The 27725-nt window shown below is 35.2% G+C and overlaps 1 protein-coding gene across 11 annotated transcripts in view; it reads right to left on the bottom strand.

Moving 5' to 3' along the window:
* The window catches only part of QKI (QKI, KH domain containing RNA binding), a 157631-nt gene that overhangs the window by 127379 nt on the left and 2527 nt on the right, over positions 1-27725 (bottom strand). The window contains exon 1 of one of the 11 annotated variants that reach the window (XM_027880030.1): positions 27033-27130. The exons of the other annotated variants lie outside the window; for them this stretch is intronic. Within the exon in view, the coding sequence (XP_027735831.1) occupies positions 27033-27060 (28 nt within the window). The 5' untranslated portion in view covers positions 27061-27130. Of the gene's footprint in view, positions 1-27032; positions 27131-27725 lie in introns of those variants that run through there. 11 annotated transcript variants of the gene reach the window in all.

Genomic DNA, 27725 nt, shown 5'->3' with positions numbered 1-27725 from the left:
TAAATGAACACATACTGTTCTGCTTGTTACAAAATTTCCTTACAACACAGGTTAGATTAACAGCAAACTTTTCAAAACATTCACCCATTAGTAAAGTCCATCAGCATAGCACAACTGCTGAAGCATATTTGGCGGCTCACATCTGTATCAGGCTTAATTACTACCCTCACAAAAATCTACTCTAGCTCCCTTTAGCAGCAAGTTGCCCCTAAATACTGACAGAATCACAGAATCAATTAAGTTTGAAAAGCCCTCTGAGATCATCAAGGCTAACCTATGACCCAACACTGCCTTGTGAACTACACCATGGCACTAAGCGCCACATCCAGTCTTCAACAGTTAATGCACAGAGTGGTCACCTATATGTTAAAAAAAGCTATACATCTGGACCATACTTCATGACTTAAAGGGCAGAAAAAAAATAATTAGGCAGTATTAGCTGATTAGTTGTGAAATACTAACATTATGCATTCTTTATTAAAAAATATATACTGTACTGGTATTGAGACGCTGACGAAAACACTTCATAATCATAAAAACCTGGATTTGGGCACTATAGTTTTTATATCTGTGATATCTAAAAAAGCTGATTATGGGTTATCAGCTGAGGAATTTACCTAACACTGTAAGATACACTAAAATGTGAGAAAGCAAGCATACCTAGTGATAATCAAGTGACTTAGTTATAAAATGAACATTTCTAGTTCTAACCTGCTAGTATATCAAAACAAGGCTATTCCAGTACTTGTAAGCAATGCCTCTCTCTATATATATGAAGTACAATTTGATGAGAGGGCAAACTGACGACTTGGATCACTTCAACTGGAACCTAATCCATTTGAATAGCACTGACTAGTTCCTCTCATTCCTAATTGACTTTTTCTTAGCTGATCACATACAACAGTAATACAATCCCGCTTTTATACACACTGCTCCCCACCACACAGTATTGTTTTAAATGCTGCCCTACCCAGGCTCTGTCAGCATTTTATTCACAAGACTAAGAAAGCAACCAGTTTTGGATGACAAGTACCAGTACTGACAAGTTAGTCATCTACGACATTAAATACATTAACTATTGCACTGCTCTGACATTAATTACATTTTGAAGATGTCCTGCACAACTTTAAGTTAGCTTTTAAGTATTAGAAGACTCCCCAGTGTTAGGCACTTCCATAAACAAGATCTCTAGTTAACCAAATACCTAACCAACACTGTAGCTTAAGAAAATTTGACAACACAGCTGACCAAGCTACAGCCCTAAATTAAGCACTATCCACCTGTCTTAAACAATTATACACATTCAACACATCTTTTAGTTTATATTTATTGAGTTACAAAGCTTAATTAGCAGACATCAATTCTTACTATAGCAGTAGTTAAATATTACTGCATATGAACTGATAGACTTATCCATTACACTGCTGGGGAACTAATATATGGCTTTAGTAAGCAAAGAAAACTTCAAAGAACATAGCCATCAAATCAGATTTCAAAAGAGGTAACTTTGATGAAGTACTTGTCAGCAAAATCATCTGAACGTAAGAGGTAAAACACAAATGTTAGAAAGAGAAAAACTGAAAACCCCGAGTTGGAAGTACAATAATCAACGATGTACTCATGTAGGAAAACTCTCCAATATTTAATTCCAGAATAAATATTCCAGCCAGACACATAAGTCCACTTTTATTATTACGCCAAATTTCACACACGTTGAAGAATTTACAAAACAGTGTGAAAGTCTGCAAAGCATATGACAAGTTTACCACAGATAAACAGTGCTGGACTAACACAATAATTGTAAGAGTGTTCAAGGAAACAGAACTATGCTAAGTTGAGTTTCCCATGCAATCCTCTACATGGAATTTCACTAAAGAAATGTTCAAAACATGGCAGGGAGGTTGGAACTAGATGATCTTTAAGGTCCCTTCCAACCAAAACCATTCTGTGATTCTGTGAAATGGAGACTCCAAGAAAAGCTCTTCAAGGTAAAAACTAAAAGTGAAAATAGCTGTGCTAAAAGTAAAACTAATTAAAAGGACGTTGACCAAAGGTGATGAAAAAAACCTCATAAAGGGTGGACTTGATAATCTCTAAAAATTAATTAGTGAAGAGGTATCTCTGTTAATGCTACAAAACAAGGAGGTTCCCCCACCAATAAAAAGTGTTCTGTATGACACTGATGGAATGCAAAACACATTATCAATCACACACTGACCAGGAGGGACACCAAGCAGTGACAGCAGTAAAGGAAAAAATATCTTGAAGCAGCTGTATGGCATTTTCAATAAAGAACTGAAAAAATTGCATGAGCAACTCTTAAAATGCTGCATATAATTTCAGTCATCCTCATTTAGAAAAAAATACAGAAAATACCGAAGCATATTCACATCATGTAAAAATGGACAGCCACTCACAGGAAAAAAAGGGGAAAAAAGCACAGTTTGCTCATTACGAATACACTGCGGAGTGTCACCAGAGTAAGTGTTACAAGGGCAACCTGTTGTAAAATTAAATATATTTTAGCTGCCCACAAGTATAACAGTAATAAAAATTCTGAATTTGAGACACATGATTTTGGAAGAACCCACCATAGGGAATTCTCTTATCTGGGGAAAAAAATTAAATCAAACATGATCTATTTCCAGATAACATAAATGATACACAACTTGGAATATGATTTCCTTACCAAGACAGTCTGCAAATTAAAACAAATTAGGTCACACACCAAGAAGTAAATAATTCTGTATGCAGATGGTTTATCAAACAGCTATATGACCCACACTTATTGTACGTACACCAAGATTAAGGTTTTATTTCAAGAACCAGTCTGAGAAAGAATCTATTAAGAATGCTACATATGCTAAAAATTTTACCTTACAGAAAATTTTTATCTATTATACGAGCACAACCAGTGACAAAAACTTAAATATAACTAGCAAAGAATTTTGTAACATCATTAAGGACTATAACCAAGGCATTGAAAGAATTTTAAAAATGTTTGTATTTATGCTAGGTGGCACCTACATAAAACAGCATTACTTAAAAACTGTCACTGAGTTCCTCTATTAAACTGTTAAACAACTTCAATATCACATTGACATGATCAAAATAACCAGTCAGCTTTGAAAAGCTGGTCATTTTTCATCAACCTAGAGAAAAAAAGAAGTGTGCTTGAATCCACTGCAAATACATACATCTAAGTAATCTCCTAAAAGATAAATGTACCTATGTAAACATGGTTCTCCGGGGTGGTGAAACCTGGCAACAACCAAACTAAATCTTATATGACTGAGACCTAACTTCAAGGTTAAAAAAGTAGGCTGGTGAATACTGTAATTTTTAGTAAAGCTGAGTATTTTTTCAGACTTGAACATAAGTTAAAATGAGGAGACATGTTAGTATACTAATCTTACGGTTATCCACCCTTTTGTACTGTGCATTAGTTCAGTCCTCTGACTCAACACATTACCAACCAGCAGGAAATTAGCAAGGCAACTAACTCTTTCTAAACATGCACAGCCAGCAAAACTTTAGAGAATCAGCTACTGCTACCACCATCACCCTCTGGCAAAATGAGAAAGAATATTGCTACTTAGGTTTCTTTTACTACAATTAAGTGTCCTAACAGTTATTTGTCCTAATTTATTTATTGTTATCCCACATAGTGAATGGAATGTTTAATTTAATTTGCAATTCAGTACGTTAAAACCTACTTAGACCACCCTTCAAGTTTCATTTCTGTCAAGAAAAAAAGTAAAGTTCTTTAAAAAAAAGATTAATTTTGTTCTATGACAAAATCCCCATCAACTATCAGAGGTATAGGTAGATTCACCTTCTTTTTGCTCCTTTAAATGATAAAGATAACCCACTTTTCAAAAGCTAAGGTACTATCTGATCTATTAATTGGATTCTCATTTCCACAACCACAGAATCAAGCTCACTGCCCTCAACCATAACAGAGTTTTCACTCAGAATAATGAGACTGTAGGTAGCTTGCCTGCTATGTAAACAGTAGTAAGCATTCGATTAGTGATACTACTCTAGAAGTACTATTTCTGGAAGTAATCAGAATAAAACAGACTAGGCCGGGCCTTCTAACCAACAATCTTTTTCATTTTACAAAAATATCTGGTTTGCACGTGACATCAGTTCCCCATTACACATATCTGCCTTGACAGTGAGGCAGCCATGGTCAAAACTGTCCTCAGAGTATTTTGGTCAGTATGAGTCAAAATTACCTTGAAAGATATCTTTCTAAGGGTACACAGGTAACTTGGGCCCTCTGCCATGAGATTGCAAGTGGCACGGTTATGTACATTGATAACAGCAATCAACTAAAACCTAATAAAACAAAACTACAGCCTTTCCTCAGAAAACATCAATCGCACTCTCTTCAGGAACAAAAAGAGGTTACAATTTCTTTATAAACTACTAATGTTTTTAGAGTTGTACAGTGTAACTATCCTGGGACAATAGATGACAATATTATCATATACCCTTGGTTCCAAAATACATAGCAAAAATGCCATTATTAATTGAAATAATTCTTCCTATTCCTAATCCTCAATTACTATTACAAATCAGTAACAATAATTATTACTACTTCTGGATATTTAGGCCCTGCCTTGAGACACCACACCAATAAGATATCACTCCCAACAATAAGTGCAATGCTTCTTTCCATATAAATTAACATAAACTGTCCTGGTCTATAACTTATAAGCAATATATATATTGTCTTTAAGTTAATATTTTCTTGTTCAACACTAAGAAGCACTTTCTAAAAAGCCTGAGGAATCCCATTTTTAAGCGAAATAGACCTTTATGAACAATTCCATTAAACACTATAAAGAAATCAAAGATGTGATTTTTTTTTCCCCTATGATATTCAAGACAATGGATTCTAGAAAACATATCCCAAACTTAAATATTTGTTAAAACACTCAGTGTACATGTTTAACACACTTAAGATGAAAACTGAATACACTTCGAGCACGTTTTGGTGTACTTTACTAAAAAAGAAAACATGACTTTACAATGCTTTAAAGGCATGTCCTTGTTACAGGACATGTAACTTCGAGGCAGGGGAGTGGTTTTTTTTCTTCACACTAGTGACTCAGTTGTGATAATTCCCCTCTGGAAAGGCATTAACACCTTCACATGCAGCCTGAGGGGTCATCTCTGCTAATGGGCCATCTTGGACTGGCATAAATAGGCAGCTGCAACGACCTAGACCATCACAGATTACAAAAATATCCCTCGACTCACAGAGTTAAATCACCCATTGTGAAACTCCCCGCCCTGGAGTTTTGCCTGGGCATTGCCATCTGAACCTGAGCACATAGAAACTTCGGGCTTTGGGACTTGTGATATCACTCGCTGGATCCAGAGGAGGACCAGAACTTCAACAGGACTGCGACTGCCACTCTCGACAAAACTGCAATCATTACTTCGACAGAATTGCAACCATTACCCAGATCAATAGGTTTCCTTTCCTTTTACTTTGCACCTAGTAGGACCACGTGGTGCTCAGCACAGGGGGTAAGGAACACCGTTCTGTTCTTGCCCCAGGGTGCTGGGTTATACATCTGTCTTTGGGGGTTGAAAACAGTTTTTGTCACTGTCACTGTATTTATTGTAATCTTTTTAATACATCGTAATCTGTACTCTGACTCGTAATCTCTCAGGAGCTGAGTTCATTTCTACCGCCGATTTACTCTTAAACCAGCACCGGGCACAAGAGTCTATTTAATGAGCATCCAGACCCTTCATGAAAAAAAATCTTCTCTGTAGATGACTTTAGTGGGTTTTTTACAAGATACTTACTTTGAGACAGCAAACATCCAGCACAATATGCATACACAGCATAACAAAACCACTAATGCGTTAAGCAATGTATTTAAGGTAACAGACAAGTTTTCAGGTAATTGTGACTGGTTTTCATGAAATGAAAGTATGATCATTTTTTCTTCTTCCTTACTTAATAAGCTTGTTATTCTACAAGTCACCTGTGATAGTCACTCAAATCCAGTAGCAAGATGATAAGCCACTGCAAGTCTCACAGAGGCAGCTCTTTAAGGAGAGGGGAAGTAAAAAAATCCTGAACCAAACAAAAAACCCTAACTCTTCAGATAACTGCTGCCTGAAATTCCCCAATATCAGAAACATCACTCTTCCAAAACAAGCATGCCTGAAAGTTCTCGTCTGTGTGCATCTTACGGATCAGTTATACTGCCACAAAACAACTGTACTCATATCTGGCAACTTGCTAAATTCAACCAGTCAGCTAGGCTGGCATTTTTCCATTCAAAGACCTCTGCTGCATGAAATAAGGTATTAACTGACAGCAGAAGAAGATACTGTCCAGCAGCAAGGAGGAATGAGACAATTTGCCTCTGGGTTTCACAGATCTTCCCTGACAGCAAAGACATGGCAAGACTCCAAAACTTTGGGTTTACTCCAGGCTCTGGAAAGGCGTTTCCTGTAGTAGGCACATACTTTTTGCCTGTTTTCATCATTCCAAAACTTCTCCTACTCCCAAACTGTCCTTTCTTCATACTCGTCACATTTTCTGCCTATGGAAGATACAATTCTTCATTCCTTCAGTTCTAGTTTCTGCCCAACATCCCCTACCTCCACAAACTATGAAGGATGGCTACACCACTAGACTGTTTTGCCCTAGAACTATCTTCCTGTTTAAAACAAACAATTCCTTCTTGAAAGCTGAGACTTGACAAGAAACAAAGCTTTTGCTTACAACATGGGAAACTCAGTCCATTCTCTCAAGTCCATTCCCCAGATCCACAGAAGCTAACAGCAGCAGTTACATGGCTTTCTCAGGATGGAGTAAAGCTTGCCTATCCTGTAAGATAGCTCAGTAAGAGAAACTTCATGGAAGTGCAGCACATCCTCAGTAGGATGATCTTTTTGGACATTTAAGTGCTCAAACGCAAACATGCAATCTATCTCATTTAAATCTAGGCAGATTTCCAGACAAAATCACTCATTTTAGCAACCTCCCAAAGAAAACTTTTCAAGAGTATTTTGTTTTAAAATACTAGGACTTTTTTCCCCTTTCAGGGATGTTCATTCTTGAAAACTTTGTCACTGCTTTAACTGAAGCCTAAAATACATACTTGGTATGAGAAGCTGTAAGTAGTTCTGCAAATTTAATACAACACAAGATGTCATTTAGTGGAATATGTAATGCAACCTAACCAAAAGCTGTATCAGAGCTGTTTAAAATATATATGATAGCACCGCACATTCCTGAGATCATATCTGCAGTTTTACATTACATAATTCATACACTTCTTCAGAAACACACCCATACTCTGAATGACCGAAACAGGATTTCAATTTATGCACCAGAAATACTAGGATTACCAGTATCATATTAGCAGTATATTTCTTTTCAGTGTGACAGTGTTTGCTAGCCTGCTCATATAGTCACTATTTGAATTTTCTTTCATGGTTTATCTTGCGCATCTAAAGGAAAACCACCTCCTTCTAAAAAAAAAAAAAAAAAAAAAAAAAAAAAAAACCAAACAACCCACAGAAACATCCCTCCCAGCCCTTCCCCTTTTCCCCCCACCCCCTCAAACCACCACCATGCTCTCCACTATGCCAAGATGTATTTCAACTTTAAACATAGAGTATCAAAATGGAACCAAGATGAGGCCTCAACTACACATCAGCTTACACTACTCCTTCCAACTTTAATTTCCAGAACTATATTCTGCCTGAGCAGATGAACTACCGCTCATTAAATCATAGCCATGCACAACTACTAATAGTATAGAGCTACGGCTATATTACCAGAAGGGAAATAAAATTTTAACACATACTCTTGTGGAGCGGGAGTGGAAAAGTCTCATTTTCTTTCTCCATTTAACATTCAAGACTTGTTTTCAAAAACTTTGAGTACAAAAGCAGCCAAAACCTGAAACAGCCTTTCAGGCTTTATTTTCTCCTACTTTCTTTCCCTCTAACTCTTCTCTTTCACCTGCTCTCACATACTGGCTGCAGGGGGAAAAAATCTTTTTTTAAAATCATCTTAGAAGGATAAAGAAAAAAGCAAAGGCAAATAGGCAATCCCCTCCTGCCACTAGACCTGCAGAGCATCTGGTAAGAGCTTGACTGCTTTCAATTACATTGTGCTGAGGAAAAGAAAACAAACAAACACACAAAAAAAAACCCCAACAAACAAAAATGAAACCTGAACAAACAGAAAAAAAAGTGTATAGAGGAATACAGAAGAGCTTTTCGGGGTCTCCTATCCACCATTGACACTAAAAACTCATTTCAACATGATTTTCCTATAGAACATGCAACACTCAAGTGTTCTTTCAAGTATCAAAAAGCACTCCAGGTAAAGTCTATAAAGCTCCATACAGTGTAGCAAAGAACTAGAAATACAAGCAGTAACACTAGTTATAATTACTATTCAAAACAGCCTGGATGGATGCTGAATACATTTCAGCTTGACATGATAAGTTGACATGAGTATATTCTATTAGTTTCCCTCACTACTGTGATGAGTGTTGAATGAAAATATCTTAGTTGTTTCATTTTTTCCACTTTGAAAACCAGTAGCCTTTGTATCAACTATCATGCTCCCTCTAAAAATTAAAAAAAAAAAAAAAAAAAAAACCAAAAAAAATTAAAAAAATTAACACAACTGCAAATTGCAGCCGTGCACTTCAACAGGAGACACAAATACTGGGAGTTTTGCATTCCATTTAGGTAAGCGGCTGGCATAATCCCCCAACTCCTCCTTGGAGTAAATTAAAAATCAATAAAAGAAACCACCACAACATCTCTGAGAATAATCTCTGTTACATGCCACATCTCTCCTTTAAGTCAGTAATGAAATTTAAGTGAAACATGGAGATAGTGCTGACCGCATGATGAAGCATCTGGACACCTCCTCAAAACTTTCAATACTGGGAGGAGATCCTAAAATAAAGTTTTCGGTTGGTATCAACACAGAAGCCCATTCTGCAATGAAATTAAGAGACTAGCATATTTAAGCAACCCGTTTTCTTCTTAAAAACATCTCAGTGAAACACCAAGAGCAACAAGAACAAAACTGGACATCCCAGATTTTCATAAAGATTTCTCAAAAGACACTACTTCTCAATTTAACTCATTTCAGCCCACTATCAGATGTACAGATCAATTCTTTAACCTGGGAATTACTAGATTCCCTATCTAAAAGTCTTCCTTAACAACAAATGCCTAGATATGTATTTACTAGAGACAAACTGAAAACAGAGCTTTACAAATTCAGTCAACAAAGCAAAACAGAACCTAAACTATGAATGGTAAGGCTTCAGTAAATGATACTTATGAAAGCTATGAAATGTTAGAATAGATTGAGACTCTTCAAGAGGACCGTAATACAAAATGTAGCAGATTAAACCCAAGGCTACATACAAAGTAAATTGAGCAGGGGAAAAAAAGTGCTCTCTTATACATAATGCTAAGGTTCAAGGGCACCAATTCAGGAAAAGAAGTCCACACCAGTTTGAATAGCATAACAAAGACACTTAAAAAAATAATGAATTTTAGGACCTCTAAAGAAACACAATAGAAGAAAAAAAAAAAGGGAAAAAAAAAAAAAAAAAAAAAAAAAAAAAAAAAAAAAAAAAAAAAAAAAAAAAAAAAAAAAAAAAAAAAAAAAAAAAAACACACCACACAACCAAACCAAAACAGAATATGCTTAAAATAAAACAAGGGTTACCATTACAGAGTAAGCATGCAGCACAGAACATACAAGTTTAAATAAGTAAGAAAATCAAAAGGCACAGACACTCTTCACTGCAGTTTTCAACAGCAAGACTTTCTGTACTGCGCTCTGTAGAGAATCTCTCACCTTAATCGCAAGAAAAAGCTCTTTCTGAAAGTTTATAATGTAGGTATCAATACAGGGAAGTAGAAAAATTAAGTGGAAGTAGACAGTATAATAGGTATGGTTACAAGAAGAGACCTAGAAAAACCAGCTTAATGAAAAGAGAAAGAAGACAAGATAGAATGAATAGCATAAAGAAAGTAAACCAAGACCATTTCCCTTGTTTAAACTCAAGGTGAAAACCACAGTAGATCAAACGAAGGCTGCAAAAGGAAACTCATTTTGATATAATACAGACAATACTGCCAAATTTCAAACGTGACTTCATGCAGCTGAAGAGGGTAAACAGCAACATGATCACTGTTATTGGAAATAGACCGTAAGAGCTCGTAAGTGCACCACACACACAGAAATAGTAACTAAAAGTTAGAACACCCTCCCTGTTTCCTTGACAGGCATTTCCTCTGTGTTGATCTGTGCACAAAAACAAAAAACAGTAGGAAAAAATTAACTCAAAAAAATCGATCTACACCAGCGTTTGAAGATAACAGAGCATTAACCTATAGGTTGTACTGAGAGTAAAATGTTACTTCTGGTAGTTTTGTTACATCATATCATCAGTAGTAACATGAGTTAGAACTCATTTTTAAGAGGATATTAAATTATTTTGGATTTTAGGTTTTATGTTTGTTTTTAATCTGAAACTTAGCCAAGGTGAATGGCAACACAGAAAGTTAAGATTACACAGACATCTCCTACTACGCAGACAGGAAGAAAGAACAGTGAAAATAGTATTAATGATAACCAAATAGAAGAGGCAAGGAACAATCACAGTGAGCTGCTCTCTGTATAGGAAAAAAAAAAAAAAGTTAAAAAGGCAACACACCATTCACCCCAGAAAAGAACTGCGTATCTTGAGAAAGTTGTAAAACATAGATTAAAAAAATTACAAGAAAGTTCACTACCCTGGAGGAAGGAGAATACATATCCCAAATTATACAGTGAAGTCCAGAAGAAATCAGAAATCTGGACTATTTCTCCAGAAGTCAGGTTTGCCCTACCACTTCTTCCTTTGAAGAAGAGTTAGTAATGTTAACAGCACAATGCTGCTAGAAAATGAAGTCCCTTAACATATCTCACACCAACTATGCCTTAGTAGGCCAATTCAACTCAGTAATTGAGCAAAAGACTATTTCTGCATTTTCTGGTTGGCTTGATTAGCTTTCTTCCAGGTTACTGAGCTGAAACAGATCACTGAAGAATTCACTGAATGCCACAATTAGCAGACAGGAAGTAACAGGGACACCTTCCCAAAAAAGAATCTACCTCTTGCATCATCAAGCCACTAGTTCAAAACTATCTTCCGTAACTTCTTTCCAAGGTGTACTAGCAATTAAAACAAATCCAGGTCCTAAAGTTATTTTGAAGTAAACAGGTTGGATATAATCTCTTTTTCTGTTAACTCAGCAAACACATTCCAGTTTCAGCTCTATTCAAGATCTGTACTTGGTCTTTCCAAACTGAATAGGTGCCTCTGAATGCTTACAGTCAGAAGGCAATAAAAAATATAGGAACAGGAGTCCATGTTGTACCAGCTAACTCTGGATGCCTGTATATATCTGAATTTGTCCACCTGCGGTAAAATAAAGAGTTCTAAGGGAAAGTTAGTCCCTCATACAACAAAGAGTGGAATTCCAGTTACTGGGTTCATTTGAATCTATTGCAATCATAAAACGAGATTATAAATGGTACTGCACATTTCTCAAGCAAGTTAGGCCATGGTTTTCCCATTAGCAGAAAATAGAGAAATTTATACAGAAAATATATTCTACAGAAACTTCAATCTATATTTTCTACAGAAAAATAAAAATAATCCAATATGGTAAAAGACAGTCAAGAACTTGCCAACCAAGCATTTCATTTTGCTACAAGTCTATACTTTAGGCAAAGCAATATGGATGAGTTACTCATTAACTACAGATATGGTGTGCAACAGACTTCCAACAACTGCCAAAAAGAGGCTCAACTGTTTTCATCACACAGCGACTTAATAATCCTCCTGTCTTCTTGTACTAAGAGTACTACCTATCAGGAAGCTTTACTTTACAAAAACCCAATAATAATTAAAAGATTAAGAAATAATGAAACCTATAAGAAACTGGTAATAGATTTGATTTTCTAAAGGGCATAACCAAATCAAGAACAAAAAAAGAGCAGCTCTTCTTTCACATATTTACTGAAAAAATTCTTCATGTTGCCCAAGAAATCTGGCCATTTTTTCACTTAGGGATTATATAACCAAGAGAATCATTCTAATACAGACCATACTTCTCATGTCTTTTAAGACGAGAAATTGAATGAAAATGAAGTATTTGAAATAATATACTTATCAGTTGCCACACCTGATGTCTTAGCATTAAGTGTTCCTATTCTCTTCATTTTAAAGTCAGGGATCAAATCCAATGCTATTGATTCTTCCACCTGAATGATGATCACCTCTCAAGGCACCCAAAATGGCAGTGTTATAGTGAGGACATTTGGTTAAAAGTCCAATAAAAGTACCTGTTTCTAAAAGAATTATCTGCGATTCTTTCTACAAACATACCATCTTTTAGTAAGCTCCTTAAACAATATTTTGTTGTCCTTTTTTTTAGAGAGTGCCCATCATATTTGGGAATATTAGTACATTCCGTTCCTAGTTATCATATAGGAAGAATATCAGCATTTAGCACTAGTAAATATAAGGGACTAAAATTCAGTGAAATGTATCAGTACCAACAATTTTGAAAACCGCTGTGCCTCTATCAAAAATTATATTAACATGCTATTAGAGACCTCCAGTGGGACTTCAAGACCAGTTAAATTATTTATGGCACTGCTTCAATGCAAACAGTCTTCAAATATGCGGATATGTGGTTTTTAAATCTCAAATCACACTAGGGTTAAATCTGACACAAGGGGATATCTGTGTTCCAATTAATTATGCATATTAGGTCCTACTTTATAATAGGAGCAAATATCAAGCTAATAAAGGAATAGATTTTTCCAAAATCCTTACTGCTTAAAGTTTAAGCAGTAAGGTCTTCTTTTTATTATTTAAAAATACTACCAACAATGCAACACTGTAACCAGTTCTTAAATAAAGAAAGAATGAAGTATCATCCATCTGAACTAAACAGGCCAAGCAAATACCCTGCAATTCCTGTGTTCTCCTCAATGTCGAAATGGGTGGATAAATTTAAAGCCTGCTCTCTCAGGAGTTGCTTTATAGGCAATTTTCTCCCAGTATCAAGGTCTGCAATTTCCATTTGGCTGCCAGTTTGCGATTAAATTCATCACCTTTATTATAAAAATGTGCTGCACTCCACGGCCTGCTGCACAAGAATCGTAAGGAAGACATTTTTCACTGCTAACAGCAGCATCATTCCTAGGCAGCCATCACATCCATTCAGACATTAGCGTCTCCAATGTAATGCAAGGACCTATCACTCACCTGAAAAAGCCCTAACAGCAGGTATACCTCAGAGGAAGTTCTTCACCGGTGGCACCTTTAGTTCCAACTTTTTCAGTAAAAGCCACCATTACACCTCCTGCATTCAGTGTTTTTAAAAGTCAACAGTTTAAAAATAAGCATGTTGACACTACACTTGCCTACCTGCATTAATCAAAATATTTCTAAGAATAAAATCACTCCTCGTATTGACTACACCTTCACATACACCTTCCAATCCTTACTAAAATACATTAGGTTACCTTGAAATACAAATATTTTTGAGTAAGAACTCTACGTGTTTTTTTTTAATATACATTTTCCCCACATAAAAAGTGTCCCTTGTTTCCCACAAACTTTGTTTTCAGAATTACACTGATTTTTTTCCCACCTCCTTGCTAAAAGTCTTTGGGCAAGGCTGAAAAATACCCAGAAAAAAACACTGAATATTCCCTTTTTCTTGATATGGAAGTCATAAGAGCAATCACAATTCAAGTAAAATATGCTGCATGTTTTAATGTTGTCCTCCAACAACTATCAAAGGTCCTAACTTTATTTTGCTTCTTTTTTTATAAACGCTACCTGAGCTAAGCAAGATGGAATAAAAATTTTGTACCTTAGAGACAGAAATATACTGCTGTAAAGACAGAGCAAAGTGACAGCTACAAACAGAAATAAGAGCTAACTGAAAGCCACATGCCAAATCTTTATGAAGCATGGGAGTTAAATTCATACTGATTTAGGCTTCATGGAATAAAAGAGTCTGTTACAGTAAAAAATAAAATATGTAATAAGCAATTAAAAATATTAAGCCCTTAGTATTTGACCAAAAAAGGCACAAGAATGTAATTTTAGCATGTGAAACAACTGTATTAGTCACACTGAAAGGTAATCAAATCGTATTAGAGGTAACCAATCTATATGCACAGCATGACAATTTCACATGTTAGCTTATTTGAATTATTACTCTGCTATCTGAACCCGTAGTGTTTTTCCAAAGGTGCATTTTTCACCATGTGCACCATTTTTCAAAAATATTTTGTTATCAGATAAGCAAACAGTATCTCATACAAAGCTGATGTGTCTCAACAGTCCAACCACCCTGTGATATCTCATTTCACTTTATGTGGCCAAGTAAAGGGAAGACAATGTTCAAAGCACTAGCAATGTTCTTCTGGTCAACTCTTACACGTTTCTTGAAGATATAAGAAAAACATGTTAAACCATCTCCAATATCTGTCAAAATTAAAAAACTAAGTGAATTATGGGCACATTTTTAAATTATTGAATTTTGCACAATTAAATTCTTAAACCTTGTACAACTGAGATGTTTTCCTCCATATCAGAAGGGCCACATGAGGTTAAATGGAACTGCCATTTAGACTTCAGTGACTAATAAAAACTACATATTGCATGGCATTAGCAGCACTGTAAATTAGAGAAAACATCTGAGAAGCCACTCGATAAACATGAACTTCGAAAGTTAAGCAATCAAAGGCTCTTTAGACCCATCTGTTTACAAAATTAACTTAAACTGCACCAAAACTGCCAAACATTTGTTCACAGTGCAGAATAATACCAGAAACTTTCTTTTGGCAATAAAAAATGGCATCTTGTCACACTGTAACTAATTGGTTTCCACTGCAATGCAGCACAGAAAGCAGATTTCAACTCAACTTTATTGAAAACAATAGCTTGGTATTTGCAAGCTGAAGTTCCGATTATTTCACAGCCCAGTGCATTTAACAATTGGCACATCAAGTTCCGGGACCATTAGATGAAATTATCAACTAGATAAGATAATGCAGCATCAGTGTTTACCTCTTGCCATTATAGCAAAAGCTGAGATCAGAGCTTTTCTAACAAAAACCATGATGAAAGAAGGGTTACTGTTTTATCAGAATCTGTAGAATTAACTAAAATGGGGTTTATTATCAAGGAAGGTACTCTGCAAAACACCAAGAAATATCACAAGACAGGCCACAAGCAGCACCAAAAAAAAATCCATATGTGAGTTTGTCTTATTATATCCATCATGTTCCATAAGTAAATTTCAATACTGTATTTTAAGAATAATGGATTTTTTGAGACTAAATATGAATTTTCTTTGCTGTCAAAAATAAAAATCTGTTCACACTACTTATTAAAACCAGACAGTTTTATTTTTTAACAAAAACACTTAAAAATAGGGATTTATAATTCTGATATTTCTAAAAAACATGAAATGTTCTTCATTCATAAAGAGAAAATTTTAGTTCATCAAAGCACATTAAAAACTCCAGACACAAACTGAAACAGTAGATTCTGCCCTCCTCCCCTTTGGCTTTACACTACAGCAATATGATGTATAACTTCTAATTATATCAGAAAAAAGCATGATTTCTATTAATATTAAATCTTGTTCATAGAGACAACATTTATAACTGAGTAAGCACTACTACAAGAGAGAGGTATTAACAAGTACCACTATGACAAAAGCAAAAAAGGGGGAAAGGGGGAGAGGGAATGGGAGACAGTGTGTACTCGTGTCTATATACACACATGGTAGAAACAGACAGAGAATATTAAAACAAAACCAATATTTATTTTACCAGTCTAGTAGCCAAGATCTCTGCTACTTACATAATTAGAGTGCTGAAGATAAGTTTCTACAGAGTAGCTACAAAATCGTAAATTTTCTCTCCAGCTGACAAACTTCACTGAGTTTAAGAACAGTCTCTTTTAAAACAAACTAGCAAGTCGAAAAAGTGCAACCCACCACAGAAATTAAACATCCAATATTTAAACTGAATACTAACTTAAAATCACATGTAATTTTTTAACGGAATTTTACAGGTTTCTAACACATACAGATTTGAATTACACCAGTCCCATCTATCTCTTAAATCCACCAGAAACAACCTTATAAATTAAGACATTGTATTCAGGATTGAGTTAAGGAATGGATTTACTACATAAGCAAGATCAGCACCTCAACTGCTACATATTAAATGGGTTTAAATTCTTTTATAAGTTATTCTTTTTCCAAGTTCATTTATCACTAACATCAAACAGGCTCCACCAGCTCATACAGCTGTCTCTTGGGGAAAAAAAAACCCAAACAACAAATATTTCTTGAAATATTTAAAGCTAAAGGTACTTGAGCATCTGGAACTTCCTTTAATATCCCTGTTTGCAAATGACAACAGCGTGGCTATTTTAATGGAATTAAAACTGAAAGGCATAGATGCCCTTACAGACAGTTTACTACTGAAATTATTCTATAATAATAGCATACCAGAAAGAATTTAGTAGGTTACATCTCTTACACCTACTTTTATCAATTAACATTAACATTTTCAAGTTCCAGTGTTACAAACTGGACTCTATAGATAAATATAATTAGATTCTCTACATTTCATCTGGAGAAAACATCATGATACTCACTAGTTCAGTAAATATGTAACAGCAAGAAGTCCTAAAAAAAAGATTAAGTGCATACAGATGAAACAAGTTTCAATACATTTAATGGTGAATGCAATCTTATTTTGTGATCTCCTTGAATTTTCTTGTTTCAAGTTTTTATTTCAGCCCATGGACAACGCAATTTCTATAACAGAATGCCTTTAAATCAGCGGTCTTCAACCTTTTTCACTTACATACTAACAAAAAGTTCCCAAAAAAGGTGAAGGCTCAGTGTAGCCTGTTTAAATCTCCCAACAACACACTTCCTTTTCCTTATCTGCAGCAACTCTTCATATGCAGTGGGTCTGCAAATAGTAGATTGGAAAACACTATTCTGTTAACTCCTACTGCTTTTCACTTAGCTCCACTAACTTTGCAAACAAAAAAGATGCTGTCTGCTTCAGAGAGAAAGTGGTCTCAAAGGTCTCATAGCAAACACTGTGTTGTTTTCATGCAATATCAAAATACAACCCCTTCAGACTCAGGTTTAGGAAAAAAAAAAAAAAAAAACAACAAAACTCCTTGACCTTACTTTTTATGGCAGTGACTGCATGGTTTCACTGATGGTGCTGCAAAATGAGATACACCTGCTTTATACTTCTTTGCTATGTCAGAAAAGGTATGGGCAAGGAGTGGCTAAAGTGGCTCAGTGTGACAAGCACAAGAAAAAACAGCATAGATTGTGTTGGAAAAAGACATTACACACAGAGGAAATCTTGATTAAATTGTACAAACACTACCTTCAATATGAAGTATCTCCATCTCTCTTATCCTAAGAAAATGTTCTGCCAAACAGATGTTTCCAACCAGATGACAAGCTACTTCAGATCTCACACTGCACCACTTACAGATACCTTGATATCTTGCCATTATTCTCCTTTCCTAAATAAAATGTAATGTATAATCTCACAATATTTGAAGGCTAACTAAATTATATTATTTTTGCAAATTAGTAAAATTTTCTGAGCAAAAAGGCATTTCAGTTCAAGGAAATGTATTCTGATTTTTCTGTTCCTTTCATATAATGATCCGTTCAATTTAGCCATTTCAAAACCAATGTATAATACAGTTTTTTGTAGTTGCACAGTAATATGTTCTTAAAATGTACTGTCTCCTTTGTGTTAATTTTTTCACTATACCAATATTGATACATGCAAAGTATTGCATCCATATTTGTGGCATTAAGTTTCATTAAGTGACAGCCTAGAAATTATCCAATTTCATGGCTAGCAATATTCATTCCTTCACTTTCCATGGGGGGGAGGGGGAACCATAATTTTTAGTAGCATAAGCTATGTTTCAACTATATTGCACACTATGTGAGAAATTACTAGCCCATGACTAGACTAAGAAAAAGCTCCTTAAATGCTAATGTTTAATTAGTATCCTGCCTTCTATCTGAAATTTAACACCAAGAGCACACAATAAAAGTTTGAAGAAAGAGAAATCAAAATATCCTTCTGATTATTCAGGAATAAATTTTAGTTATCAACAATCACTCAAAACTTTAAGCCAAGAGGCGAAATCCAGAAAAATGTACTAAAGATGCAGTTTGATTTGTGCAGGAATTTATACTATAATATACCCTTATACTACACGAGTTATGACTGCTCTATGACATACTGAAATGCTTATCTTCAATACAGATTTCAGTACTGAATTCTGCTCAGGGTTCAGAAAGCCTGAACATACAGGTTTAGTTACCTTCAGTCAGTCAGAAGTCAGAAAAAAATTCATACAAAGAGCCCCTACAAAGTAAAGAACTTGAAGATTATTACTCTAAACTGCTCTTCATGTATGAAGTGTTCAACAATTTGATATAACAATGAGCAGTCAAAAACAATTCTAATACAAACCAGACTAAATAAATGGGATTAGAAAGACCTGTGCACGTGAGAAAAACCACTTAGTATGCTATTAGGCTGATAGAAGAAAATCCCCTCTTCTATTCCCAACTACTTTCTTTATCCTGCGAGGAAAAAACTAAAAATTATAAATGAAATTAATCAGTAATTGAAGTAACTGGAACTAATTGAAAGCTGTGAGATCTAAAAAAAACCTAGTGCAGGACTTGAAGGAAAATTAGGTTCAGAATAAACTAAACCTGCCTCAAAGTTAATTTACCCAAATTTTAGTTGCCAAATAAGGTTGCTGAGACTGCAAACATCAAGGGAAGTGCACCAGTCCCTCTTCAAAACGTAACTCACATTTATCAGTACTGAAGACTGACATAAATCTTTTTCAATGAATTACAATCCAATTGTCCATCTGTCATTTTAAGCTGTTGAATTTAGTAACCTCCTTAAATTGCAGAAGGGATATGTTTCTTTTCTACTCAGCCAAGCAAGAGAGTGCAGTCCCTCCTCACTTAATTACCCAGCGTACACCTAAATACCAACTGCCATCCCCCAACACCCCAGCGTTGGCTGTAGCAGCTTTCTACTGCAGCATCCCTTTCTGTCCAATTCATCATCGTCAGCTTTCTTGCTGACACTCTTCAGAGCTGCCTTGCTGATGAATTGCTCTGTTATTCATCCTATGTTAATCCGAGGCTGACGCAAGAATATCTTTCTGAAGACACTTAACAGTATTAAAACTCAGCACTACCAAGTGCCCTCAGTGTGCATTAAACCTCCCATTTGGAACCAACAAGATTCCTCATGAATAGTTATGAATAAAATACAGCTACTAAATCAATAGGCATTAGATTTATGTACCTCATTTCCTACAAACAAAGCCTCCAAACAATTCCTTCCTTCCCCGGGAGCTACACCCAAATTATTAGAAATTAGAAATACCTTGATCCATATAGAATTTAATCTCAATTAATCCTATAATTAAGTTGCTATAGAGAAGTTTTTCCTGTTCTCCTCCTCAAAATGGCAGTATATACCTTAAATGCCACAGGTATCTAAAAAAAATTTTTTTGAAGTCTGTAACCTTAGTAAGATTTTCTCAAGAAAGCCAGTTGTTCCTTTTTTTGTTTGTTTGTTTCTTCTAAGGTGGATTTGATCTTTCAGTCATGTTTTCTCAAGGCTTTGTTTCTATATAGGATTATAGTAGTCTTGTCACCAAAAAAAAAAAATTATCCACAGAGAATCAGCAAAAACCACAGCAAGAAATTTCAAAACATGACTCAAATTTCTGTAAAAATGTTATTAAAACATCCAAATACAATTCTCTTCTGAAAGCAATTGCAGTCACTGATTTTATACTTGAGAGGTACTGAAGTATCATTCTTCCTCTGAAGATGTTTTAATACACATATGATCAGTCTTCCTGATAGAATCTTGGTTTGAATTCATTTCTGATCTCTAACATGTCATCTGTGCCAAGATTTTGTTCAAATCTATTTGAGCACAAAGTTGACGTAACTACATGAAAAGTGGGAACAACATCTGTATAAGGAATCCTGCTTCAGGTTGATTCAGAGGCAGTATCAGATTTTCATAAAAGCCTCAAGTGATTTAAAGCAGCAGTAATTCCCTCATAAACGGACTGTATATGAGCGTCTCTGACTATACTTATCTTTATAGATGATAAGATACTTAAGCAATTAAAGAACTATCAACAACTTGTCTCTACCAACATCTAACACACATTACTTTCTCACTGCATAGAATCTTCACAGCAAAAACATCTCACTTTAAATGAGACAGTTGGGCCTATTACAGCATTTTAACCTTCAACTTTAACACACAAACCAACTGCTACAAGAACACTCTTGTCAATAGATTGTACATATAGTATTTAGGCAAGGTTATTTGTAAGTTTGGGGCGGGGGGCTGACCACAGTTTGACAACTTTCTGAAAAAAACATCCACGCTGCTTTCTGCTGCAGGAGTATATCTCATACTCCTTCAAAATGAAACAAACTGAAACTAACTAAAAGGAGTATGGCACACGTGAGCCACACTGTTCAAGAGCAAACAGTACTGAGTCAGAGAATTTTTTTCCTTTTCTCCTTCTTCCCATTCCTGCAAAGATACCTAAGATACTCCACAGCAAACAGAAGTGGATTTGGCTTGCTCTGCATCTAAAAATTGAAAATTATGCATTAACTTTTGATAGAATTATTTGCAAGTTATTAGACTAAGCTGCATTAGGAAGAATGTTAACTGATTTGCTACTGCTTTGAAGTCTGATAAATAAATCGAAACATTATGCAACATGAGCTGAACGTACTGGGACATTAAGTTTGTATTAATTCTTGCATTAGGAATCTGTTGCTTAGTTTTTAAAATTTCAAGTGCATTCCATCCCTTTGACATTAATGAAGAAAATATACTGGAGCTAGGACAGGACATTTTGACCAACCAGTGGTTATGGAGATTTCTAAAACAATGTTTTAATCTGAATTAAAAAAATACCAAGAAGATTCATTATTTCAACAACTAAAGGATTTGAAGAATTCAGCGAAGTCTGACTTCCATCTAGTGTCAGCTAGTCTGAAAATAGTCACATCCTTAAAATTCTGAATGGACTAGATGTACGATCAGTTGACACCAATTAGGACTTTCAGACTTCTAAGTAAATGTTTAAGCAAATGTACTTCACTCCCCAAGGCTCTGCTCCACATCTTCAGTATCGAGCAACCTCAGCCACTGTGCCAAACACAACTACTCTGAGATCATAAATGGGGAGTTAGATCACAGCTCTCATCTGCCTGAAAAGAAAGTTAACACCACACAAAAACAAACTCAAAAAAACCCTGACCAGTACAGAATATCAGCTGACCTTTTAAGCCAGAAACTGATCCACCAGATAAGGGTATAAAATGCTGTATTATCTTCCCCTGCCTCTGCTCTGACATCAGCAGCTGTTCTGATGCATTACTCCTCAAAATTATGTCAAACTAACTTCCCAGCAAAGTAACAAGATTTTTATTTGTTTGTCGTGCTGGGATGTTTTTCCTTTTCTAAGTCTTAAAGAAGCATAAATATTTATATGGTTATATACCACTAAAGTGTTAATTGCTCCAACAATTAATACCCTCAGACTTCAGTGAGTTATCATGCAAACTGCTTCATGGTTTATGCCCTCTAATAAGAGGTATTTCTGAGGACCTTTTTCCCTGGACACTTCCTGGAGTACTGCAATTATAGTATGAAGTATCAAAAACTTGCTCTGGTACACCCTGTGTTGGAAACACAGAAAATTTTCCCTACTACAGTATGGTGTAAAGTACAATGATTCAAGTGCAACTGCAAAACAGTCAAAAATATTTTTTTAAGCGATTAAAAAAATTGACTTCCAATGTGCTACTCAACTATACAACACCAAAAACATTAAAGTATATTAATAGCTACCTATAGGCATTTCCCTTCAACGGAATAATTTTTTTGCACTGAACTGAAAGGCAAGATTTACTATTTGACACCAAGTATAAAAATCAATTCTCAAATGAAAAGTAACTGAAAATGTAGTTTCAACTTCTACTCAATATTTTAAGTCATGAGAAGTAAACAAATAAAAAAACTTGTTAGCATGACCACACTTTTTCTAACCACTAACACCCACTAAAATAACTGCAGCAATCAAAAAAGCTGGAACTTCTAGTGTTGGACTCAGACAACATGTTTAAGTAGCACAATTACATTCTACTCGAACTGTCTTCTTGTTCTCAGACACACAGCTAGCCTGCAAAATACGCCTTCTTAATGGAAGCAAGAATCACACACTGGCAGGGCAGCTCTACTAATGAAGTCAGATATTATTTCTCTTTAAAGTTGTCACCGCTGTTTTGCTCGTTCAAGCATAAATTGTCTCAAAAATCTAAGCGCTTCTATTAAAAAGCTACCTCCACTTCTGTTAAACATTTCCAAGAAAAACAACCAAAAGAAACACAAATCCGGACATTACTTTAACTGCATTGTACAAGGTTATACAGGATATTTTCTGAAGTCAAAAGTAGAAACATAACATCGCCCAACTTTCAGCAACCCCACTCTTTGTCTTAGCAAAAGCACATAATTCATATTATAAAAATTACACCTCTCATCTGTTTCAGGATTCAAACAGTAGTTCCTCACAGACACAGATCCTCCTGCTATCAACCCACAGATGTAACTTGTGTGGTACTACTGAACTAACCAACTGTATTAAGCATAACAAGATTAAAAACACCAGCAGTTTTACTGTTCCTACTTGTTTTCTTAGCACTGGGCTATTAAAATTCAATCAACTGTCAGAATCAACAGAAGAGTTTTATACTATGCATTATGCTTAAAATCAATACAGAAAAATTCACATAGCCTGAATGAAAAGTTGTGAGTTATGTTTCAATAAAGACAAGGGTCAGTGAGTGAGGGCATTTCATTATTTCACAGCTTTCTCGGTAAGGTATTTCCCCCATCTCTCCCCCTGCTCCCACCCCCCAACATTCCAGATAAGCAGTCAAATATACACCATCGGTTTCCATGGCAGATTCCTGCTGTACTTCAATCAGCCTGAGCTGTCAGGACGGCCTGATAATTAACATTACCACAGATCTACTCTGTCAGCCATGGAATATATACCAGATCAGCATCTAATAATACATCTAATTAGCAAGATACCTACATAAGTATACATTCTCAAAAAAGGAGAACACTTTATGATTACAAACAGCAATTAAATGTAACAATTCAAATGTACTTCTTTTCTAACGAAGTCTACACAAATTCAAATCATTGTAAACATCCTGGTTTTGACTCAGCATTGTTAACTATACTCAAAGTAAAAAAGTCTGAGCTTAAGAATGACTTAAAAAGAAGTTACTAACCTAGAAAAGTAAACATCCATTTCATGTCTAGCCTTCTTTTCACACCCAGAGTGCTCATGAAACACCAGTGACTTTTTTCTGTCGTTTAAAGCATGCAAACTTCATTTTCGTAATTAGGACATTCTAAGTGCTCTCCTAAAATCAAGCTTTTCTCAGTTGTTGGTGGCTGGTTTGGGGATTTTTTTTCACACTCTAATATTAACCAACACATCTTCATTTTTTTTTCTTTTATGCATTATGAAAGCATCACTTGCCACTCCCTAATCAGAACTTGGTTAGTTGTTTCTAGCCATAAGAAGGGATTTTTATATGACACTAGTTTTTTAGAAAATACTGTACTCAATTTCAGATGAAGAAAATGCAACTCTATTTCAAACTTAAGGAGCAAGTAGCACTAAACAAAAATTATCAATTCATAAAGGTCTTTCCCAATTTAAGTGTAAGTCAGTAGCTCTTGTACAGAACCAAGTCTACTATGGCTACCCTTACTTAAAAATACATCTGATGACAGACATTTTAATAATCAGTTATTAGTAAGCAACTGCGAACAAACCGCTTTCAAAACTTGAGCTTAAAATAACTGCTTTACTAACTTAAAACTCATATCAGTCAAAAAAATACCCCTTTGAAGTTACACACCAGGTGACTATAAATGCTGCAGATAAAGCTCCAAAAATAACATTTTTACAAAAGAACTGAACTGTTGGTGGAGGAGGGAAGTTTTAAATATTTTTCCATAAGCAAAAAAAACAAGGAACCAATCAACCAACCAAACAAAAACAATAAAAAAACCCCCACACTTTTTCTTAAGTGCAATGGAGCTTTTGGTCTGATGTTATAAGAGGCTGTGCCAAGGTATTAAAAAAAAAAAAAAAAACAAATACAAAGAACAAAACAAATACCACACGTCAGAACAGCTCTTATGAAGTTTTCGAATGTAAGTTTCGTAAGTTTTACAACCTTGTTATTACAAGACAATCATAAATCAGAAAAACACCTCAGACCATTAAGTTTTAGAGGTGATTAAATAACCAATAGAAAGAGCACTAACTATAAACAGCACACAAACAACATTCAATGCTCTTGTGGTATGCTTTTGACAATTTTAACATTAAAACACAAAATTTAAAAATTACTCTGAGAATCTCTGGGCAAACACCTGTCACAAAACCTTCATCCTAAAGAATATTCACTTTTTAACTCTGCATTAAGACACATGGTTTTTAAATTAAATAATAGGGGTTTCCTGCAAAATTGAAAAACTGAAATGCTGAAAAACTGACATGCTAATGTGGCCAATGCCCCTCCATCAAACCTGACAGGTCAGCAAAACCCAAGCTAAGCACCGGCTACATTTACATAATCACAAACAATAAGGTCATGTACAAAAGTAACTAGATAACTTCTCAGTGAGAACTCATTTACAGCACCAGAACACAGTTCTTCAGCCCTAGCTTCAGCCCATCACACGGATGTTTCGGTTAATACAACAAGATTGACACAAAAACTGCAGTTTTCGGCACTGGGCTCTGCAAGTTCACATGCACTTTTCTCAGTGAGCAAACTAAACAGAGAGAGCAGCGTCCAGGAAAAATTTATCCTCATATTGCCTACCTAGATGTTTTTACAGATAGTTTTGTTATAACTAATAGTCAGAAAGAAACAGCCTAAATTAGATTTATCTCCAATAGACAGATGCATGGTTTAATTTACATTTAAAGGCAGACACACTTTTAAGTCACCTTCAACACAGTTTTAAAGGGAAGACATAAGTTTTTGAAGTAGAATTTACCGAAGAAAAATCAATTCTTGATGAAGTCCACTTCAATACCTTTTTAAAAGCAGTTCAGATCACAGGTCTGATCCATGTACATCCTGATCAGGTGCAGAAGTCTAACCACTTACAAGTTGAAGAAAAAGCGCAAGTTTAAGAACTATACTACTCAGATCTCGGCTAACAGTTTAGGTATATTTCTTCATAGCCTGCTGAAAGACTACAACCAAAGTTCCTCATTAATTTCAACAGGTCAGAGTGCCACTAAGAAGTTTGAAATGTCCAATTTAATTTTTAAAAATTAGTGCAAGAAAATACTCCCTGTCCGCAAAGGGGAGCATTAAAATATACAAGTTGTCAGAAAAAAAGATGCAGGTTAAAATCATAAAAGTTAGTGTCTGAGAAGACTAAGCACCCAAAAAAAAAAAAAAAATCAGGTCACATTTGATGGTGCAAACAATTACAGGAAATACAGCCTATTCCACATTCAGGAAGAGCCCTCTCTTCCCACAGGTTTGTACTAGTCTGATAAAAACAATTCAGCTTCCTAGTTATTATGATGTGCACTTTAAACATCCTTGTTAATCCACAAAAGCCTTATTTACACATAAGAAGTTGAAAGCACACGTATGGAAAAATAACTGTAATCTAAACAAAACTGTGACATTCACATTTTATTATAAAGTAGTTGGTTGTTTTTTTTAAAAAGTTTTTTAAGTATACCTCTTACATTTAAACTGATTTTCAAAACTAAATGCCATAAAGCAGAGACCATCTACTAAGTTAAGTACTAAAATTTTCAAAGATCAAAAACTAGGATAGAGTTCAGAAAGGGAAATGTGTTTTGGATAATACACGCAGCACATAAATGGACCAAAAAAAAAGATGTACATTCTGTAACCTAAAGAGATTATGTGTGCTGCTCACCAAAACCGACAGGTCCATTTTTATCTCTTCCTGCATACAACTCCAAGAAGTAATGACAAGTCCATTTGACTTTTTTTTTTAAATACAGACATGCAACAATAAAAAATAACAATAATGAAAAAAAAACCCTAGAATTCTAGTAGGGAAAGCAATTCCATGTTTTATTTGTTTGAATTCTTAGGGTTGTGACTTTATTTCTTCAATTTGATCAGCATTCAACATAAAAGACAATGGCTGATCATAATATTATTCTTCTGAAACATAAACAAAAGCTTCAGGAAAATGACTGTATAGTAACTAAAAAAAAAAAAACCAAACAAACAACAAAACACACCTACCTAAAGCATAGAACAATAAAAAGAAGCCGCAAATCAAATTACAGGGTGGAGGGCGCAAAGAGGGAACTGAACCCTGTAACCTTGTTTTTAGATTATAGATACATATCTACATACGCATGTTCTTGCCCCAAATACTTGGTATTCTCAAAGGTGCCAGGAAACAACTGATGAAACTATTAAATAATACTCTTTTAAGTAAGTGCTCTAAATCTTGCAGACTTCTCTAGCAAACATGTAATTTGCTATTGCTAAACCCTTCTGCTGGAGGATGTCAGTGTAGCATATTCAAGATATTTACCACAGTCCCCCTCTGAGAACCAGGGTAAGTGTTTTACAGGAAAACACTCAACTTCTCAACTGTTCATTGCTGTGGCCTATTCCACCTCTGTAATACTCCCTGTAAGCACACCATATATGTAAGCCCATGCAAATACCGATACCTGCACAAATCCACAAGCATTTTGTCATTCTTTGGCATCTTCTAACAGATTTGTTAATTTCCCTGCCCGAGTCAGCACTGGTGCTCAGAGGCTGGCCTCACGCATCAGAAAAAAAAATAACTGGCGCCCCTTAGTGTTCACATTTTGAAGTCTTGAAGCAATTTACTAGATTTGCATGAAACATTTTTTTCAACATTCCAAAAAGTTTTCTGCCTCCACAATACTTCCACACAATTGCCAACGTAAACAGGAAAAGCAGAAAAGCTTAAAGGGATAGCAGGCTTCTTCCAGAGACTATTCAGAAACACAGATCGTATTTTATTTACTTTTCTGTTGAAGAAGAGTGTGACGAACAGTTCCAACACAGTCCTTAAACTTTTTCAGCAAGAGTCTCGAGAGCCCTTATTTTGGAGCTCCAATACTTCACAAACAGGCTTCCAGAATTTTCAATATTTCAAAATATATGACAAGATGTAAGTATTTCAGACATTCCTTTTTCAGTGTCCTTTTTGCATTGGGATATGTTTTTCATGCCTTTTGTTCTTTGGGAAAAAAAAAAAAAAGAAAAAAAGGCTTCGGGCCTCCTCTGGTTAAACACATTAAGTTGAAGAGATTCAGGAATTTAAAAATCCAGTATCAAGCCTCTGGAAGGTTCATTTGTGCTATAAAGGAATTTTCTCAGTCAAGTGTCTT

Source organism: Empidonax traillii, unplaced genomic scaffold, assembly GCF_003031625.1.
Source record: "Empidonax traillii isolate 1590-97213 ecotype Southwest subspecies unplaced genomic scaffold, ASM303162v1 scaffold63:size2014119, whole genome shotgun sequence".
Taxonomy (NCBI): domain Eukaryota; kingdom Metazoa; phylum Chordata; class Aves; order Passeriformes; family Tyrannidae; genus Empidonax; species Empidonax traillii.
The sequence above is the reverse complement of the archived record's forward strand: the minus strand, read 5'-3'. Positions and strand labels throughout refer to the sequence as shown.